At 49.4% G+C, this 18,523-nt stretch overlaps 7 protein-coding genes across 7 annotated transcripts; 4 read left to right on the top strand and 3 right to left on the bottom strand.

Moving 5' to 3' along the window:
* The first annotated feature begins 42 nt into the window (after window positions 1-42).
* On the top strand, window positions 43-3,014 carry EV420DRAFT_1537199 (nucleolar complex-associated protein-domain-containing protein). The gene is made up of 8 exons (XM_060472930.1): window positions 43-113; window positions 169-401; window positions 452-1,001; window positions 1,047-1,326; window positions 1,387-1,517; window positions 1,573-1,947; window positions 2,004-2,271; window positions 2,338-3,014. Exons 1-8 carry the CDS (start codon window positions 78-80, stop codon window positions 2,835-2,837), a joined length of 2,373 nt encoding a protein of 790 aa, XP_060331888.1. The 5' UTR covers window positions 43-77; the 3' UTR covers window positions 2,838-3,014.
* A 92-nt stretch (window positions 3,015-3,106) lies between these two features.
* EV420DRAFT_1641886 (uncharacterized protein) lies at window positions 3,107-4,709 on the bottom strand (the record flags this gene model as incomplete). The annotated part of the gene is made up of 5 exons (XM_060477294.1): window positions 3,107-3,408; window positions 3,460-3,693; window positions 3,731-4,270; window positions 4,330-4,497; window positions 4,550-4,709. 5 exons carry the CDS (start codon window positions 4,707-4,709, stop codon window positions 3,107-3,109), a joined length of 1,404 nt encoding a protein of 467 aa, XP_060331887.1.
* A 1,110-nt stretch (window positions 4,710-5,819) lies between these two features.
* On the top strand, window positions 5,820-7,643 carry EV420DRAFT_1268638 (UEV domain-containing protein; the record flags this gene model as incomplete). The annotated part of the gene is made up of 6 exons (XM_060467456.1): window positions 5,820-5,952; window positions 5,998-6,236; window positions 6,294-6,601; window positions 6,643-7,317; window positions 7,382-7,484; window positions 7,539-7,643. 6 exons carry the CDS (start codon window positions 5,820-5,822, stop codon window positions 7,641-7,643), a joined length of 1,563 nt encoding a protein of 520 aa, XP_060331886.1.
* Window positions 7,644-8,099: 456 nt separating this feature from the next.
* On the bottom strand, window positions 8,100-10,865 carry EV420DRAFT_1269105 (Man1-Src1p-C-terminal domain-containing protein; the record flags this gene model as incomplete). The annotated part of the gene is made up of 8 exons (XM_060467484.1): window positions 8,100-8,515; window positions 8,573-8,676; window positions 8,736-8,827; window positions 8,880-10,093; window positions 10,132-10,177; window positions 10,233-10,376; window positions 10,432-10,518; window positions 10,569-10,865. The coding sequence occupies 8 exons, from the start codon at window positions 10,863-10,865 to the stop codon at window positions 8,100-8,102; spliced, it is 2,400 nt and encodes a 799-aa protein (XP_060331885.1).
* Window positions 10,866-10,952: 87 nt separating this feature from the next.
* EV420DRAFT_1537185 (FAD/NAD-P-binding domain-containing protein) lies at window positions 10,953-13,003 on the bottom strand. Its single transcript, XM_060472929.1, has 6 exons — window positions 12,662-13,003; window positions 12,491-12,606; window positions 12,029-12,377; window positions 11,445-11,977; window positions 11,314-11,391; window positions 10,953-11,167 (listed from the first exon to the last, which is right to left on the bottom strand). Exons 1-6 carry the CDS (start codon window positions 12,759-12,761, stop codon window positions 11,024-11,026), a joined length of 1,320 nt encoding a protein of 439 aa, XP_060331884.1. The 5' UTR covers window positions 12,762-13,003; the 3' UTR covers window positions 10,953-11,023.
* A 2,544-nt stretch (window positions 13,004-15,547) lies between these two features.
* EV420DRAFT_1268567 (uncharacterized protein) lies at window positions 15,548-16,138 on the top strand (the record flags this gene model as incomplete). The annotated part of the gene is made up of 2 exons (XM_060467452.1): window positions 15,548-15,653; window positions 15,708-16,138. Coding segments are annotated over 2 exons (537 nt in total), but the record flags the coding sequence as incomplete, so codon positions are not given.
* A 326-nt stretch (window positions 16,139-16,464) lies between these two features.
* On the top strand, window positions 16,465-18,514 carry EV420DRAFT_283523 (uncharacterized protein). Its single transcript, XM_060481527.1, has 7 exons — window positions 16,465-16,683; window positions 16,733-16,987; window positions 17,036-17,304; window positions 17,360-17,644; window positions 17,696-17,780; window positions 17,838-17,904; window positions 17,958-18,514. Exons 2-7 carry the CDS (start codon window positions 16,839-16,841, stop codon window positions 18,408-18,410), a joined length of 1,308 nt encoding a protein of 435 aa, XP_060331882.1. The 5' UTR covers window positions 16,465-16,683; window positions 16,733-16,838; the 3' UTR covers window positions 18,411-18,514.
* The last annotated feature ends 9 nt before the right edge of the window (window positions 18,515-18,523 follow it).

Below are 18,523 nucleotides of genomic sequence, written 5' to 3'. Positions count from 1 at the left end.
GGGTCAAGGCTAGGCACGTGATCTAGCCGTCTTTGAGACAAACTTGGAAAAATGATCAATTATTTGATTCTTCTGCCATGAAAACAGGAAAGCGGTCGGGCCCTCCTTCACAGGTGAATTGCTTTGTGAATATGAATATATTCTCTTATTCTCTTATATTGATTCCAGAAGCCGTCCAAACGAAGAAAATTGGATCATGGCGACAAGTCGAAATCCACGAAGCATCAGCCTACTAAAAATACGAAGGCGAAGGGAAAAGAAAAGGCCGCAGACCGTCTCGTCATTCCCATCCCCGAGGGGGACCAAGACTCAAGTTTATCTGACCAGGATGTGGATCTGTTGAATGGCTATGGCAGTTCTGTTGCATTTTTAGGTCGTCTTGACGAGGCTGGAATCTCTCGGTGCTTTTCACCACGTCTCTTGACAAAACGCGGGCTCACTTTTATTACAGGAGTAAAAAGGAAACCATAAGGCTGCACCAGATGAGTAAACCCCGACGACAGAAGAACGATAACGACGACTTACCATCTGTCAACTCTGACGTTGAAGACGATGGTTCTTGGACCTCTGGTATTGACGATGATTTTGACTACGAAAATGAGGACGATGACTCCGATGTACATCTACTGTCAGCCTCAGATTCAGATACTGAAATGCCATATGAGACGGCTCCTCGCATTTCGCAGGTCTTCCAAGGCCCAAAACAAAAAACCGTTCAGCGTTTACCGATCAAACTCACTGATGGTAGAGTGCAGGAACTTGGCATAAAGTCGACCATCGTTGATAGTGAAGATTCGGAGGATGACGTCGAGGAAGAAGAGGAATCCCGGCCTGTGGCCCAGTCGTCTCGAAAAGTCGATGATGTTTCAACTGGTGCACGGTTTGGACGGGCTGCCATTGTTGATGTTATCACAAGGACATCGAGAAAGGCGCGAATACAAGAAGCCAAACACCAAATAGCTGGCATATGCCAGGACATCATTTCGGATCCTGAGTCCAGCGTATGTCGTCGTATAGTGAAATGTTACCAGTCTAACTCTTCGTAGCTAGGTCTACTGAGACGGTTACACGTCTTTTCCTTGGAGCATGTTTCCAGTCCTACCCATCCTGATCCCGTTCCGAACGATCCGTTAATTCGCAAACTTGCGATGTTATCCCAGCTCGCCGTCTTCGTTGACATAATTCCTGGATATCGCATACGTTCCCTTACCGACAAGGAAAAAGCCGAGAATGTTAGCCAACAGGTTGCCAAGACTCGGGACTGGGAGCAAGGTCTGGTTGGTGTTTACCAGTCATATCTTCGTGTGTTAGAGGCGGAATCAAAAGGTAGCTAGTTATATGACGTCTTTTATGATATTAAACTGACCGGATCACATCTTCTCCTAGCACGCGGTGAACTCACCGAGATTGCACTTCAATGCATGTGTACTTTGTTGACCTCAGCGACCCATTTCAATTTTAGAATTAATCTCATGGGGTGTATCATAGGCCGACTGAGTAAGAAGTCTTGGGACAATGTTTGTTCTTTCCTCCCCTTATCCTTGGAATCACTAATCGAATAATTTCGACTAGTGCTCGGATCTATGCCTTGACTCAATCATCAAAGTTTTTCGTGCGGATCTGACTGGAGAGCCATCTTTGGAACTGGTTCGGTTGATAAATCGCATGGTGAAAGAGAGACGCTATAACGTCAACCCGAAAGTTCTCTCCTGTTTACCCTTCCTTCGCCTGAAGACTGAGCTTGGTGTGCGGGCATCAAACTCAAAAGCTGACAAAGACGTGCCTACGAAGGGGAAGTTGAAGCGCCCAGGCCCTGGGAAGAGGAAACCGGGCGATGCCCCCCACCTTAGCAAAAAAGTGAAAAAAACCCTGAAGGAAAGGAAAGAAATCGAACGAGAATTCCGTGAAGCGGAAGCAGAAGTTGACATCGAGGAACGATCTAATACTGTAAGGATAGTTTCATGGAAACTTGATGTTCACTAGCTAACGGACCTTTTTTTAAGCAAACTGAGACCCTGAAACTCCTTTTCGTTCTCTATTTCAGCATTCTGAAATTCCCCACACCGACCGCACTTCTTCCGGCAGCGTTGGAAGGTGTTTCAAAATTTGCCCACCTCGTCAATGTCGACTTCTTCAAGGACCTCTTGCAAGTTTTAAAAGGTCTTATTGAGCGCGATACTATGCCAGCAGATGAAGAAAGCACAGATGAAATTTTCATTCATCATCGTTTACTCTGTATCATCACTGCCTTTGACCTTCTGTCAGGCCAAGGTCAGGACACCCTCATTAATGTCCGAGCAATTCCACGCTAAAAATTTCTTCTGATTTGATTCATAGGAGAAGCTTTGAACATTGATCTAGGCGATTTTATCACGCACCTATACGCCTTACTTCAGCCGCTTAGCTTGATGCCTAGTATCCACTCGACACCTCCCGGGAGCCCAGGTCGAGCGGAAAAATCACTGGCTGACAAGTTATTCCGAGCGCTCAACGTTATATTCTCCCCGCGGACGTTAGGTACCACGGCGCCATCCTGGCGCTCAGCCGCATTTGCGAAGCGCCTACTTGGCGCTGCTTTTCACTGGCCTCCTGCTGTCACCCTTCGTACACTAAACTTCGTCAGCGGGTTACTTCTCAAAGACGAAAAATTACAGTCGTTGCTTTTCACTGAGGAGCGCAGCCTTGATGGCGTCTATCGTTCTGATATCGACGATCCTCAGCTGTGCAACCCGTTCGGCACGACTTTGTGGGAATTGTATGCGTTACGGGATAATTACTGTGATGCAAGCGTTCGAGCAGAAGCGCAGAAGCTCCTAGCTCACGCGTATGGTCAATGATGTACATAATAATCATTTTCATCCAGTGCATTCTTCGATGGGGAGAGATGGGCTTCGTCGTAGTGCTTCTTATTAAACCACCCTAAGTCACTCTATTAGTGTGGCATGGTTGCACTGTGGTAAATCGTGAGTTTTAAGGCGGCCGCTAGTTCAAAATTAAGATAAACTAGTTTATTAGACAAAACTAATGCTAAGTACGACGAGAAAGTGATATAATACAACACAACCTTTAGTCCGTATGTGAGAAGTAAAAGAATCCATAAACTAGTTTAGAAAGATGACGAAGTAGATATTACCGGTTTCATAGAGGATGGCGTCAACGCGCCAGACAGCGATGGAGGGGTAGAACCATTATATGTGGGAAAGGGGGGCTGAGAATACGAAAGACGGGAAGGCGAATAAGCTTGAGGTGTATTCGAAGCGTAAGCATGGCTTGGAGGCTGGTACTTCCGGAAACCAACGAGTTCAGCACGGGGCAAACTACCTGGTGGATTCCGATCCAGGTCGTAAAAGACTTTGAGCAGAGTAGTATTGTCTACGATAATCTCTTGGGTAAGAGCGGTCTGGACAGCTATTTACAAACATCAGCAAGCACTCGGAAGTTGAAGCGGGGATCACTTACATGCGTCTAACCACCGACACCGTGTCAGGGAAGAGTCGGGGAGCATAGCGTTCACAACTCCGACGTCGACACTATTGACCTGAATAGCCTCGAGTTCTTCCGATATACATACACCACCAGCATAAACTTTGGTAGCACACTTGCCATAGGTAGCCCAGACATTGGACAAGCAGATGGTTGCGGCAAAACCATGGAGCGTGGGAGGACTCCGAATATCGCTGATGGACGCAAGGACTCAGTTTGACCTTTAGTGAAAGGGCAGGCACCGGACCCGGCGACTGCGCGCGGGGAACCAAGGCATCGACTCTAACACTAAAGGGTGCCATGCCGTCCGCCAAAAGTTCCAGCCTCGTAACTCGGTTATCGAAACCCCGCGATGGCGATATGCTCATACTTGGCGAGGTCTGCATGTTTTGCCATCCCCCCATCGGACCGGGTTTGGGAAATTGGGAAGAGTGGAGTCGAGAGGGACCCGCCTGTTCCGACGACAACGTCGCGTCATATTGCGACCGTTGGCTTGAGGAGGATGAGAGGACAGGGGAAATCGGTTGCTCGGGGGACGATGTAAGCGAGGCAACTGAGATATCGGGAGAATAAGAATCAAATACGTATAACTGAGAGGCGCCCGAAGGGGACGACGGGAATTCGGAGGTAAAATCTGAGAAGTTCGGTGAAGACTGCGACGAGGCCGTATCGTTATCATCAAATTCCAGGGGAATTAGAGTCAATTCGTGCTGGTCTTCCGTCTTGACGGATCCCAATAAACCGGCTTCAAGGAAGAGCTCTTCGCCGCCCGCCACCAAGTGAAACTCTGACGAAAATAGAGTGAGCATATGGTTCGGTGCACAGGATGTCACGGTCGAAACATACCTTGTTCGCCCTTCCACATATTCCGTAGCACCTGGATGTGACTAGCAACCTGCTTCTTGGTTCTTGTGATGCCGGCTCTTTGCAAATAGTCAACCAAAAACTGATTTCGCCAACGACTTCGGCCGCGAGAGTAGGTGGCCCAAGGTGACTGCCAGTATTGGCGGAGACCTATCGATCAAGTTGAACAAAGGCACGTGTAGTGATGAGGAAAAGGCTGTACCCTCGACGAACACCTTCTCTATACCCTCTGGCCATACCTCTGTACCGCTCCCATCCTTCAAAAGTTTGCGGTGCTTCCGCTGGGGGGTAAGAGACTTGGCTGAGTGGTCTGTTTTACGCGTCTTAGTGGCGCCTGAGGTGGGTATAGAAGGGAGGGACATGTCATGAATATATGGGGGGAGACAGGTAGAGCAGCGGTCGGGGGGAGAAAGAGCTAGAGGGGAAGAAAACAAAAGAGGCGTGCCGTTATATAAGAGGAACTGGCGTTCATTCGGGGACTATTCACGGGTTACGATGGGGCATCATCAAGTGTAAAACGAATACAAGTGTGGTTAGAGTTAAGATCCGATGAAGACCATTTGGGAAGTTAAGAGCCGTCGTTTTGGAGATAGTGTATTTTGGCGTCCCTGCCAGATGTGAGATCGGGAGGATGTTTAAGGAAAACACCGTGTACCGCCCATCAAGACAAAGGCTGGCGTTCAAACAATACACATCGGACCGATCATTAAGTCCGTTCACCCAATAAGGACCACACAAATCTGTCACCCTGCGTCAAGAATAAGTTCCTGGCCAGCCCACAAGATTCTGACAAAACGAGCCAAGAATATGAGGAAAAAACACCAAGAACAACGGCCTAGAAGTGGTATTTTTTTTCGTGTGATCGACAGGTCTGGAAGTTTGCGGAAGTTTGCGAAATCACCTAGAGCGAAGCTGTGGTGATGGCAAAATCAGCCTTCAGCCTGCCTCTTTTGGCGAAATGACTCACAGGGAACAGCAGCGACGGTCTGCTCCGAGGCCCACTGTATTGGTGGGGGACATCGTGCTGGCACTCTCCAGGGTAGTATACAACATTTTGTCGCACCGGAAATATTTCCGTGGAACAGGAATTTACTCGAAAAATGCTTCCTTTGGTGGCTGCGTAGCGTGCAGATCTTTTGAGATATTTTTGTGCACGGAAGCAGATTCTGCTTGCCGATTCTATGCCAGTATGGTAGGTCGGGCCCCAGAATATGCACCCTCGGACTTGAACCCCGAATTGGCATCGGTCAGCCTTGTCCCCTGGACCCAATTCTTGGTTTCGACGATTCGACAGGGGACGGAATCCAAGTGGAGATAACAATATCCGACAGCGCATGGACGGTGACGGACATATAGGAAACAACAGACTTGAAAGTCGGAATAGACTGGGACCAGGGGCGGACATTGAAATATAAGCGGAGTATAGCGGAGTTTTAATTACTCTTCCGGGCAACTGACGCTGCCGGCGCGGTATGGAGTATACCTTGACTCAGAAATGGCTTCGCCAAAACATACAGCCATATTCCAGCAAAGAACGCGTTTATTCGGATACGGATGCGGCGCTGTCGCGTTATCCTTCGCTACGGCCCAAATCGGACGTCTACAGTTCGTGAATGTCTGTCTCTTTGTCCTTGACTTAATCCCATCCAGCCTATGACGATGGTCGGACCCAGCTCTTGCTCTGTATTCATGGACTCATTCCTATCTCATATCGTGATGCTTCCTACAATATACCTGTCGCGATCTGGCTCACAAGGGAATACCCGGCTCAGCCTCCCATCGTCTACGTCGTGCCCACCAGCGACATGCTAGTCAAGGCTGGGAAGTATATCGATGTCAGCGGACGGTGTAATATTGAATACATGCAGAACTGGAGTCGTAAGAGCGAGGTAGGATTGAATTTGGACCCCATTTGATTATCGCCGACTCGGGAATCGTTCCTTTAGGGTTGTAGCCTATCAGGATTGGTCGAAACTTTGCAGGATTACTTCTCTCGCGAGCCGCCCGTGTACGCCAAACCCAAACAAGTTGCCAGACCCCCAAGTGGAAATCCAGAGTATGCACAGAAGCCACCACCGCCTTTACCCACAAGTCCACGGCCAGAGCAGCCACCACCACAATCACCCAACCGCCCTGTATTACCTCCCAAGCCGGGATATGCTTCAAGATTTACCTCGCATTCACCTTCACTAAGCCGTTCCTCACCTGTGCTTTCTTCACCTTTAGGAAAGGTAACAATGAAGCATGAATATCAGTTGTCCTACTGACGTTTCATTAGTCAACGGTACTTGAGAGCCGCCCTCCTCCTTCTCTTCCGTCTCATCCAAGAGTCGATTTGGAAGTCCCGAGGAGTCCTCCTGCAGACCGATCATCTTCAGTTTCAATAGCTTTGCCTGTTCCCTCTATTTCGCCCCCTCAAAGTCAATTCCGCTTCCACGATCTTCGATCCTCGGGTCCTCCCCCACGACCTCCCCCACCCGTCATCGCATCTCCACCTATATTACCCCCAAATTTTACTAACACTTTACCGCCTCACGCTCTAACGCAGCCTCTGCAACCCCCAGGAGTGAGCCCTCCGCCCGTTCCCAACCTTTTAGATGAAGAGTCTGTAGACGTTTCCTCGTCTGGCCCATCAAACTTTGCTCCTCCGCCTCGACCTCCAAACCCTGAACTCCTGCGGCTTCACGATCAAGTTCACCAGAAATTAACTTCTGAACTTGCTTCATTAGCTCAAGCGTTGTCCCTCGATGCTGAGCGCCTTCGTGCGCAACAATCTGATTTACTCCTCGGCGAACCTGCCATCCGTGATGAAATGGCGAGATTAGAAGCTGTTCGAGACGTTTGTCGTAATGTGAGCAGTCGTATGAGAAGCACTGTTGATCAGACGGAACGGAATATGTCTGAGCTTCGTCGGAAGGGGGACCCTGAAGTTGATGAGCTTGTTTGCTCGACGACAATAGTTCACAATCAGTGAGTTATAAACTCACTTTCCCTCAATGACGCTCATCATCTGTGTGAATCGCCATCGTTTCAGGCTCATTAACCTGGTTGCAGAAGACAACGCTATTGAGGATACTATTTATCATCTCCATAGAGCCTTAAACAGCGGCCGCATTGACTTGGAACGTTTTCTCAGGGTATGGTGATTTCTGTTTCTATATGAGGCTACCAGAGCTCATTTATCACACCAGACTACCCGCATATTAGCGGAGGAACAATTCATGAAGCGGGCGCTGATTGAAAAAATACAGTCTGGTGTCCCCATGAGTATGTCGATGGGATCTCCGTGGTCTTGACCCTGTTTGTGGAGTTCATCAGATATCTAGGCCCATCGTATCGGCATTGCTTAGCGTGCCTTGGTCCGGAGGAACAGGACAAATATATGCAGTTGATGCAGGTTCTCGATAAGTTTTTTGCCTTATGTGTCGACTTCTTTGTTGCACAAGTATAACACAATAACGGATCTTTTTCGGGGATTGACCAGTAAGAAAGTCGTCATGTACCTGTCAGATTCATAGACTGCCCCTTTTGCCACTCTGTGGTCAAGACGACTCTCCTCAGTTGAGTGAAACGCTCAACGTCGATGATAACACGCCATCCGTGGCGTTCACGGAAGTACTTCATTCAGTATGGAAGGACAATCGATGCGGCGCATGCCGTGTATGTGTATTGAACAGTAGAACTACCTAATATCTTATTACATAGATAAACGACGAGCGATAGGAAAAAGTAAACAAGAATGAAAGATACTATCATCGAGCACCCGTGCCGTCGTCAGCCGTTTGGGCCCCAACATTGAATCTGTTTGGGGTCTGCATGCCGGTGAATGGGTGACTTCCAACCCACCGCCACACCCTCATTTCATCGCCGCCATACACCTCTTGAATGTTCGCTCGAACATTCGCATTACTCTCAACAACTTTCTCTACCTCATCCCATAGCTCCCTTTTCCTCCATTCAGGTTCGAGGGGCATGACCTCATCGCGCAGCCGGACGGATGGTACGTACGGGAATGGTACAGTTATGGGATCCGTATGATGCCCTAGTTCCGTGTATTTGAGCTTTGCAAGCACGTAGTCAGCAAGGTCCGCTACGCGTTTAGCATCCTCCTCGACTCTGGCTCTTCTGCGCTGGGCTAGGAGTGTGAAAACGCCAAAAGCAAGCAGGCCTAGCGGTAATAGGAATGATTAGTGGCGCTGCATAGCATGTTGCACCGGAAACGTACCATACAGCGTCAATCGCCATGCGATCCATGTTTCTCGAGACTTGACTCTCACGGTACACGCCCAACTGAGTTTAGGAGTGTTGTGTGCAATGTACCGGTCACCGCTGGAGATGAATACAAATGGGTGAAAAACAAATTTATAACGTGAGATACACGAACGCACCTGGAATCTTCACTTATGATAACACCACCCCATTCTACCAATTGCTGAATAGCTTCGGTAAACAGGTCGTCAAAGTTTTTAATGAGGTGAGCCTACAAGATACTCAGAGTCTAGATTGGCAAATAGAATGACAGTATTACTCACCGGTGTCAAACTCAACATGAGATCTAGGAGACTATCAAGGGGCATTCCCCACTTCTTCGCGTCCCCACCATCAACATCGGCGACGTCAGTTGCATTACCCGCACAAAGAATCTCGCCTCGTTTCTCTGCAAGAACGTTATCAATGTATTTGCCTAAGGTCCCGATGTTCCTCTGGCGTCTCGGATCTTCCACACAGGAGGGAGGTAGAACTACACTTGGAAACCCAGGCAATCCATCAACTAGTTCGTGAACCAATCTCCAGACAAGATCATTGGGTGGCGATGAAAGCGACAGATTTATGTCGTTCCGAGAAGATACGGGCGACAAATAGAAAGCCAGCGGATGAGAACGCAACATGTAACCGGTATTGCATGTCACGCTGTCCCGGGTGCATGCCGCATGACTCGGACATGGAGTGCATGAATCGGGATAGAACGTTGGCAGGATGGGGGGTAACGGACACGGCGTTGAATCTCCTTCGACATCCACATGTAGAAGACTCCTGTTCTCGCGGTTGCACAATTCGATGGCCTTCCGGTTGACTCTCGCTTCTTCTAGTAAAGGGTTTGTATCACTCCCGGGGTCACAGTAACCAAATGATACGGATTGCAATTTAAAATTCCAGATCACGGCTACGAACCCCACGAAGAATGTTAGAAGGAGCAATCGAATCGCAGGTGACAGCGGAGCGGGTGGAGGTGGCCTCTGTGCTTGAGCGAGAAGACGTTCAACTACATCTTGTCCTCGAAGAGGTAATATAGCAGAGGCCGGAAGATCCTCAACAGCATCCGGTTCCTCGTTGGCTTCATGGTCAACAGCATGATCCATGACCTCGTCCGCTTCAACTATGCCCTGGTCATCATCGGGTATAGCTTCCCCGACTGGTTCATCCTTGTTTTCGCTTTCTGGTTCCCGGTGCGGAGGACTGGGGGTGGAGAACCTTGGTACCGATAAGCGCGATCCTGCCGATATGATGGATGGCAGCTGGGGTTCAAACCGGGATTGGGGAGGTGATCGGTGTAAACCGCCTGGTCCCACAGCAGGCGGAGGTGGTGATAAAGGGACCATTTGGGGAGGGGCCGAAGAAGATTTTCGCGACTGCCGTAGCGGCCGCCTCGTTCTCGGACGTACAGGCGAAGGACGCATTGGCGATGACGATTCGGCACCAGACTGAAAGACATTATTGTCTTCCCAGCCACTGTCTTCCTGTTTGACTGTTGAATCAGTATTCACTGGAGAGAAGCCTTGCTACACACAGTATGAGAGACTCGACGACTCGATGCTCCTGCAGTATCGGACTGCGAGAACACAATCATATCAGACGTTGACTCAGAGATAGAATACGCCACTCACAGCTTTCTTGCTCCTTCCAACTTTGCGAACCGGTAACTCTTCCTCAGGTTCACTCTCTTCGACCAGCGTTGGTGCCTTGTTGGCGGTGGATTTACGCGATGGACCGCCCAAGCTTGGTTGTGCCGAAGAACGACGGCGTTTGGGCTGTCAAGTCTATGTTCTAGACAAGTCAAAATTAGAATTGAAGATATGAACGCACTGGATCAGGACGAGGCGGAGAGGACTCCGCTTCTTGTGTTGGGGCACGAGAAAAACGCCTGGAAGACCTCCTCACTGGTGCGGTAGTCTTGACACAGAGTCAGTAGACCGAATACAATAAAAACGCGACATCCTCACCTTTGTTTCACTACTACCGGCCAGTGGTTGCCCCGTTACACCGTCAGTTATTCCATCATCGCTTGCAATGCTGTTTTGCTGTTTCAAACGCTGACGCTTCAGAGGCGATAACTTTGCCTTGATTTCTTCGTTAAAGATTTGAACGAGCTTTGGTTTAGAGTATGGTGTTGGAAAGTTGACACGGTGGTGAAGAAGGACGCCCATGAGCTGAGATACCGTCAGTGAAGATGCCTCAAAGTCTGGGTCTAGATATCGTCCTTGCTCGATGACTTGGGTCGTAGTGAGCCGCGTCGACATTGTCGGCTCAGCCTGTCAACAGAGATCCTCGTGGTGTTCGTGAAAGATGCGTAGTCACAGTTGTGACACGATGTCGTGAGAAAACAACCCCAGAAAGGCCAACATTAGTAATCTATGTATTCCCACGAACTTGAAATGACATCGTCTACCAAATTACGCTACATTTTAGAAGCGGGGCCTGAAGATCCCTCTGGTACCAAACCACTGCCCGTGAACCTGAAGAAAGACATAGATTGAGGAGACATCCATGAGAAGAGACAACCACCTACCATGAACTGCCAATAAGTGGCGGGGAAAATATCCTGTGCAATTATGAGTAAATTATTCACGGGCCAGAGCCAATGTCATACCTTCTTGAGGTGATAGAACAATCTTGGAGTAAAGTTTTTAGTGTCGTACTTGGGCAGGGGACGAAATAGAATTACCTCCGGCTCTTTGATTGATCGACGAAGGACGAGAATGTCTCACTCGGTTCAAGCCCGTATTTGAATTCGGCGAGCATTAGTTCACCGTATCCGGTCAAAAGCTAGAAATAGGTCAGACCACTACAGATACCAGAATAGACGAGACGCGACGCACCGGACAGCTGGTGTAGCCATCATATCTTGCGTTGCTAATCTTGCCTGTGTCCATGAAAGAGAAGAGATTTTCGGTCAGGACGGGAGCTTGTCCGGTGATCGCCGCAGCAGTTTTAGACGTGGGCAAGGATGAGCAGTCTCCCAGAGCAAAGATGTTGGCGTACTCTGGCTTCGTGTGCTGCAGAGTACCTTGATCGACGGTGACCCATCCTGCGCTGTCAGCAATGGGCGAGCCCTTGAGAAAATCCAAGGGACCCATCGGAGGTGTAACGTGCAACATGGTGTAGTCCACATCGACTTTTGATCCGTCAGTCTTGGCAAAAGTGGCTTTGTGGTTGGCAGAGTCAATCGCGACAAGGTTGTGTTGGAAGTGACCGCCGACGCCACGTTCAACGCGAAGGGCATTTAGAGCATCCGAGTACTTCTTGACACTGAACATGGTGGGCATCCCAGTGTAGAAATCAATCTTGATGTTCTCCCTCCTACCGGTTTTTCTGAACCTATCCCAGGCCATCCACATGATTTTTTGAGGAGCTGAAAACGTCAGTTAGCAATGACATACTAGGTATTCATCCAGGGACTTGCCTCCGGCGCACTTGACAACCCCAGCAGGCTGCGTGAATACGGCATTACCAGACCGAATGGATTCAATGTCTGCCCAGACTTTGTCGCAAGTATCATACGAATAGATAGATGAGACGCCGGATGTCGAATCAGAGAGTGCCTGGGGAAGTCCTTGGATGCCACTCCAGTTAATCTGGAGGCCCGTCGCAACCACGAGCGTCTCATAAGTGAGACTGCGCCCAGATGCCGTCGTTACCGAAGAGGATTCGGGAGAAAAGGACTTGACATTTTCGTTGACATGGGTCAAATGTTTGGGAATCAGGGATGCCATTGGTCGGCGGAACTTCGGTTTTTTGTTTGAGACCAGAGCCTACCAAGGTCCTAGTTGAAGTCAGACGCTGGAATTATCGGAACGGAAGATGACATGCCATCCAGGCTGTTACAAATTAGACTATGTCATTTTCTTTCGGGAGGAATGCTCACTTGATAATAATGGAACTCTGCAGCATCAATAACGGCAACGTCTCCGCTGTTCAGTGGTTTTCCAGCAGATTTGAAGCGATTGTACACCTGATTGGCGACAGATAAGCCAGCGCTACCTGGCCGAATGTGAGCCTGGGAAAACGGTGCAATCGATGTGGAAAAAAGGTGTACCAGCGCCAACTACGATGACTTTATACTTATCTCCAGGTGCGGAGGTGCTGGCGAGACGAGACCATTTAGCAGAACAGGCGACACGTCGGACGGTGAGCATAGCGGTGGAAGGAAGGAGGACACTGTTTGATTCCGTTGGATAGCGACTTCAAGCTTCATAAGGAACCCATATCGGAATAGCGGGGGGAACCGTCCACTCACAATGTTCAAAGTGCTGATACGGGTCGGCCCGTCGGCTCAGGGAATTCGGATTAGGGGGATCAGGCGCTGCGTCCTGTCAGCAGCGTCCACTGTTCAGCTCGCTTGACAGGCGACTCACCGCCCAGGCGCTCTTTGGTATCTCAATTACTGAAAGGCATACTTACCGCGGCTAGCGTCATGTAATGCCAATTGACTCAGTAGATCATCGATCATCCTTGGAATCCAGACTCGGTGCAACTATAGCCCATCAAAAATTGAATATTGTGCTCACAGAGGGCAGTACGGCTTTTTAGACTGTATAACCGAGAAAGAAGCAGTTCATTAGCCTTACTTTAAGCTGTAACAGTTGCTAGCAGGAGGCTACTGCGATTGACGTTCGACAGCTCAAGAGAAAGTTCTCAGGTGTATTTCTGCGGAAGCTCGGACCGACAACCTTCATTCCTGCGACTTTCGCTAACGTAGTTCTCTCAGCTGGATCAACCGGAACGTAGTTGCGCCTGTTGCCCGTGAAGCGCCAGAATACGGACCAGTCTTGTCAAAGGGCATCATTGATACATGAAGAATTCGGAATACTGGTTACCTACAGATTCTCCTCATGTCATCCTATAGTGGATTTGAACATGCCAATGCAAGCACTGCGTTATCTTAAACATAGACACAAGGGTGAAAACCTGCTCCACAAAACAGCTGCCACATAGGACAGAATGTGTTCGTGAAACGATCCAAGCATCTTTCCAGAAGCCCTCAGCGTGGTCCGCATATTTTCCCCTTGTAGGTCTTGTCATGCGCCTTGGTGTCATTCATATGCCTGGAAACCTGACAAACGGCAAACAGGCAGAAAGAAGTCGCACGCCAAGAAGTCCTCTAGCAGTCTGGAGTCTCCACAAAGAGAGAACAAAGACATAAGAACATAGGCTGACAAAGTTGCCTAAATCATCGCAAGAGACCTACGTTGCCGTCCAAGGTATCTGGCTGATTTTAGTACGACACGAAGGTCGGAAGGCATCTGACTCGAACCTACACAGGTCGGAGAGAGATCTGGTCCGTGCTGCTAAAGGCGTACGGAAAGCCATCCGTATCTTGTCCGTGATCATCATTCCCACGCATTCAGACAGTCGCGACTGTACCCGTTATCGATTCTAGTCCATGAGCAACGCAGCCAGCCGGGCTAGAAAGCCCGCCCCTTCAGTAGTTTAAACAGGTATACAACAGTACTTACGTGTTGTTCTGATGAATCCGGTATCGCCTTTTTGAGCAAATACGGTCGATCGGAGGGGGGAATTGGGAATTAGATCGTGCATACGTAGGCGGTTTCGACTCAGGCATAATGAAACGAGAAGCAATGCTTCTCCCATGGTTTCTAGCACAAGTGCACCCCACCATGCAATGACGCTCACTGACGCCATGCTTGCGAAAAAGTGAACCGATGATAGCAATAAGTTAAGAAACTGGACTTCGAAGGCATGGTATGGGTCACAAGGATTATCGGTTATTTTTCCGCGCTGCAAGCCGCGGTGTACATAACAGGATGGCTTCGCACAGCGACACGGAAGCGACAAAGGTTTGAGGGTATGCAACGCATCAACTGTGCATTTTTTGAGATGGAACCAATATGATACCGGTTCTTTCGTACGTGTTCATCCACAAACGATAGAAGAAACGGCTCGGAGGAAAATGCAACCGAAAGAGTCCAGAGTGATTAGCACGTCGACGAGTGGTAACCGTGACGTCTCGGTGCAGCCAGTTAGTTGGCGGAAAAGCATGCACAAGGATTTATTTAGCACTGAAGCCGAAAGAAGTGCTGGGCCCACAGAGGAATAGACGCCAGTAGGAATGAGACCCTGAGTCACCACCTTGAAGCGGCAATGAGGTGGTGTCGAGCCTAAGAGGTCCATTGAGACACGAAAATATATACGGAAACAAATGGCCATTCGCTAGCCAAATACTTCATGAAGCCAGTGGTCTATCAAGTATAACTTGGACAAAGTAACAGTTGCGGTGAAGTCGTTCGAGGGTGACCGGTCCGGCCTCCGATTTGTTCGGGATGTATGTGGCTGTGCTCCACAGATTCCTCTCCCTCTTCGTCTCAGTTCGCTCTCTCATAATTCCAGCTGGTCTGTGTATTATTACCTTTACTGATCGTTTTCTCTATTCGTTATTGGAATAATTTATGTCTACCCGTTCTCACGCTGGCGGGCTACCCAGCAACCCCCGACGCTCGCGTTCCAGGGATCGTTACCGACTTGATGGAGAGGACGGTCGCCGTCGAGTACCATCTGTACAGCGACGAGTTCGCCCTCAGAAATCTACGCCGTCCATTCAAGGCGGTCGTTCTCGCCCAGTGCCGTCGCCACAGTCACGATGGGCATCTTCGCACACTAAACAGTCCTACGACCCTCTATCTGACGCCACTTCTTATCACTCGTCTGGCAAATCGTCAGCGTCTTCGCCTGCTCCATCATTATTCGATCGTATGAAGCCTGCCGCAAGCTATTCATCTTCTCTCGCAAGCCTTGACGACGACGAGCAACGGTCAGCCGGGAACGCCGGACAGTCTCTTCGTACCCGACGGCCTATGCGATCAAATGCCATTGAATCTAGTGCGTTCCTAAAGGTATTTTAGTTGCAGTTTGAGCTGACGCTGTCGAAGGTTATGGTCAGCCGCAAGCTAGTTCGACAGACACTGGCGACGGTGCCACTATTTGGAGTCGGGTTGCCACAGCAGCAAGTACTCTGACCGTCAGTGTCAGCAAAGCCTGGGCTACCAATGTTACAACTATGTCAGGCGAGGGTGAGTATCAGACAGTTATATCTGACACGCGTTTAATTGGAAACGATTTTGCAGAGACACCTCCAGGGCAGGAGTCGCGCCTCACGCGTGCAATGAAAGCCTATCACATTGAAAAGGCTCGCGATCCGTCTGATCTCCCTGCATGGCTCTTTGACGAGCATGAGCGTACACCGCTTTCTCGGTATGATAGATATGAGGTGGCTGAGAATCCAATTACCGAGCTACCCCGTCCGAGAGGTCTCCGCGATATTTACGACGCAGCAACTGTCACTCCTCCCGCTCCTTCGAGATTCGAACGAACGTATAGACCTAATTATGCGGATGATTACCCGCCATCGAAAGCGACAGATCGTTTGAAAGCACTCCGAGACGCCAAACGAAGTGCAGTCAACCCACGGGCCAATCGCGATCCTCCTATTGACCATTATATCAGCCAGCGAGACCGGATTGGATTACCGTCAGGACCTGCAACGAGGTCACGATGAGGTGACTGATTGGATGATGAACGACCCATTCAATTCTGATGCAACCTTGATGCAACCGCGTGTACACAACCGGAGGTGTGGGACAGGGAACGGACCTTATTCTTGGCGATTTTTCGTAGTGTGGCTCTCTTCGTTTTGTAAGACTTATTTTATTGAATACCAGTGACAATTGTTGTACAGCTGCACCTGGGAGAGACCCCTTTGTGTACGCGGAAATGCGATAGTGGCACTTGGTTTCAAAAACAAGGTAGCAACGAGCGTCCGAGATGTCCGTTCATGGATTGGCAGATTGGAACACCAGCAACAAATCCGACCAATCACGGCGAGAGGAATCAGAGCCATTCATAACCTGTGTTAGTCAGGGGCTGTAGGAGATATTTTGGCCGCGGATGGGAATCATGTTGCCATGGATCCCTCTCATCCGAACATCCTATAAATGCGGCCGCCGTTATTTTCCACGCATCTTCGTTTCTTTTCCCTCCCATTTCCTTCGTCTTTTTCAACGTCGAGTTGACTCGGCATCCTTTCTTTCGTTCAGCCTTGAGGCATGTATCGCTCTCCTTACCATCTTCACGCGTACTCATGATGATACAGATCACCTCTTCGATAGAGAATTTTCTTCTAATCCTCCAGGGAGGTTCTTCTGCTCACAGTCCTACGACATTCACACCCCTACGGTTTATTCTTTCATTATTCAACCATGGTTTTCATTCTCCCTCTCATCGGTGCTACCGCCATTCTTTCTGGCTTTACGCTTGCTCTACCCAGACCCGACAGTGCACTTGGCCAGGAAGTCGGAGTCTCGGCACCAAATGGCATACCGCTTACTGATTCAGCTGAGCTCCAGAGGTAAACGTTATCTTGTTCTTTCTGAACACATCAGCTAATACTCAGCAGTCAATCCGTATCTGAAGCTACCGCTGCAAGCTCGCCGGCGAATGGTGGCTATGGGGCTGCGGCTACTACTGCTGCTGCGATGACCTCTGAAACCATGATGTCGAAGGCGATGTCTAGTGAAGCAGCGATGACTACGGAAGCAGCGATGACCACCGAAGCAATGATGACCACTGAAGCAGCAATGACCACTGAGGCCGCGATGACCACCGCGGCCGCTACCTATGGTTCCGGCAGCCAGAATTGGGGTTCGTACGATAACTGTGTTCAACGTAAGTGATTCTCGCATGTACGCGTGCACCGTCTCATTATACCCATCTTCTATAGAATGCATTGCGTCGTTCGGAGGATCTGCTGCTACATATACTGCGCCAACTGCCACAGCAACCTCCGGTAGCTCGGGTACTGGTGCGACTCACACAGTTATTGTTGCGCCTACACAAGGTGTCTTGCGATATGTCCCCTTCGCTTTGAATGCTTCCGTCGGAGACACAGTTGTGTTCCAATGGGGTGCGAACAACCACACTGTCACTAAGAGCTCTGAGCTTGCTCCTTGCAACAAGACATCTGACAATCCCTTCACATCCGGAGTTCAGCTCAAGGACTTCACCTGTCAGTGTACTACGTCATTCGCAATGCGCGCCCATACTTACTGCTTTACAGTTTCCCAAGTCATCAATGATACAAACCCGCTCTTCTACTACTGCGGTGTTCCTACGCACTGTCAGAAGGGTATGTTCGCTATCATGTAAGCTGTTGATCCTATTAGCATATTTGACGTTCACTTAATCGACTACAATTCCAGTAACCCACCTAATGCTGCCATGGCCTCGACGTCGGTCGCTGGAATGATGCAGAGTGTTGCTGCTAATGTGCGGGTCTAACACGATATCTTATACGTGGTAACTAACTTGTGATTTTGCAGAGCTCCACTGTCAAAAACTACGCCGCTTACACTAACAACATGACATCCGGCAAACCCGCCAGCACTTGGGGTCAGAACATTGACATGGCTCAGCTCCCTTCATGGGCCCAGGAGCCTGTCATGGAGAACGTCTTGTATACTCGAAACCTTTTGGCCATGAACCCTGAAGTTATGAAGGAAGACGGTTCAATCGACCTCAGCTCGGCGTCTAGCACTCCTTTGATGATTCCCGATGACGTGGCTGCAGCACTTCAGAATGCTGCAGGTACCGCGTCGTCCTCTGCGTCGGCGTCTTCTTCGCCAGCCGCCACTTCCAGTGTTCCTGCTTCTGCGGCAGCCTCGAGCTCTGCCAGTGCATCTTCACAATCTACGCAGAACGGTGCTGGTGCTGTGACATCGCCAAAGGCATTTGTTGCCATCATGGTTGTTGCGGCTACGTTCTTCCTTGTGTAACTGTCATGAATATCCTTCGAGGAGGTTCTGAAAAGGTTTCCTTTCCTTTGGCTACATGGACTTTATAGAATATGATCATATACCGTTGATTCCCCGTGCAAGTTTTGGACTAT

This window comes from Desarmillaria tabescens (genome assembly GCF_030435595.1).
Source record: "Desarmillaria tabescens strain CCBAS 213 chromosome Unknown EV420scaffold_14, whole genome shotgun sequence".
NCBI lineage: Eukaryota > Fungi > Basidiomycota > Agaricomycetes > Agaricales > Physalacriaceae > Desarmillaria > Desarmillaria tabescens.
The sequence above is the reverse complement of the archived record's forward strand: the minus strand, read 5'-3'. Positions and strand labels throughout refer to the sequence as shown.

Excerpts from the sequence above, each read along its gene's own strand:
- EV420DRAFT_1537199 (XM_060472930.1), top strand. The coding sequence starts at position 78 with ATGAAAACAGGAAAGCGGTCGGGCCCTCCTTCACAG. Across the intron at positions 1,002-1,046 it reads TTTCGGATCCTGAGTCCAGC|CTAGGTCTACTGAGACGGTT; the intron begins GTATGTCGTCGT and ends AACTCTTCGTAG. Across the intron at positions 1,518-1,572 it reads GTAAGAAGTCTTGGGACAAT|TGCTCGGATCTATGCCTTGA; the intron begins GTTTGTTCTTTC and ends AATTTCGACTAG.
- EV420DRAFT_1537185 (XM_060472929.1), bottom strand. The coding sequence starts at position 12,761 with ATGCTCACCGTCCGACGTGTCGCCTGTTCTGCTAAATGGTCTCGTCTC. Across the intron at positions 12,378-12,490 it reads CAGAGTTCCATTATTATCAA|GCTCTGGTCTCAAACAAAAA; the intron begins GTGAGCATTCCT and ends GGACCTTGGTAG. Across the intron at positions 11,168-11,313 it reads GTGAGACATTCTCGTCCTTC|GATATTTTCCCCGCCACTTA; the intron begins GTCGATCAATCA and ends ATAATTGCACAG.
- EV420DRAFT_283523 (XM_060481527.1), top strand. The coding sequence starts at position 16,839 with ATGGTTTTCATTCTCCCTCTCATCGGTGCTACCGCCATTCTTTCTGGC. Across the intron at positions 16,988-17,035 it reads GATTCAGCTGAGCTCCAGAG|TCAATCCGTATCTGAAGCTA; the intron begins GTAAACGTTATC and ends AATACTCAGCAG. Across the intron at positions 17,305-17,359 it reads GTACGATAACTGTGTTCAAC|AATGCATTGCGTCGTTCGGA; the intron begins GTAAGTGATTCT and ends CATCTTCTATAG.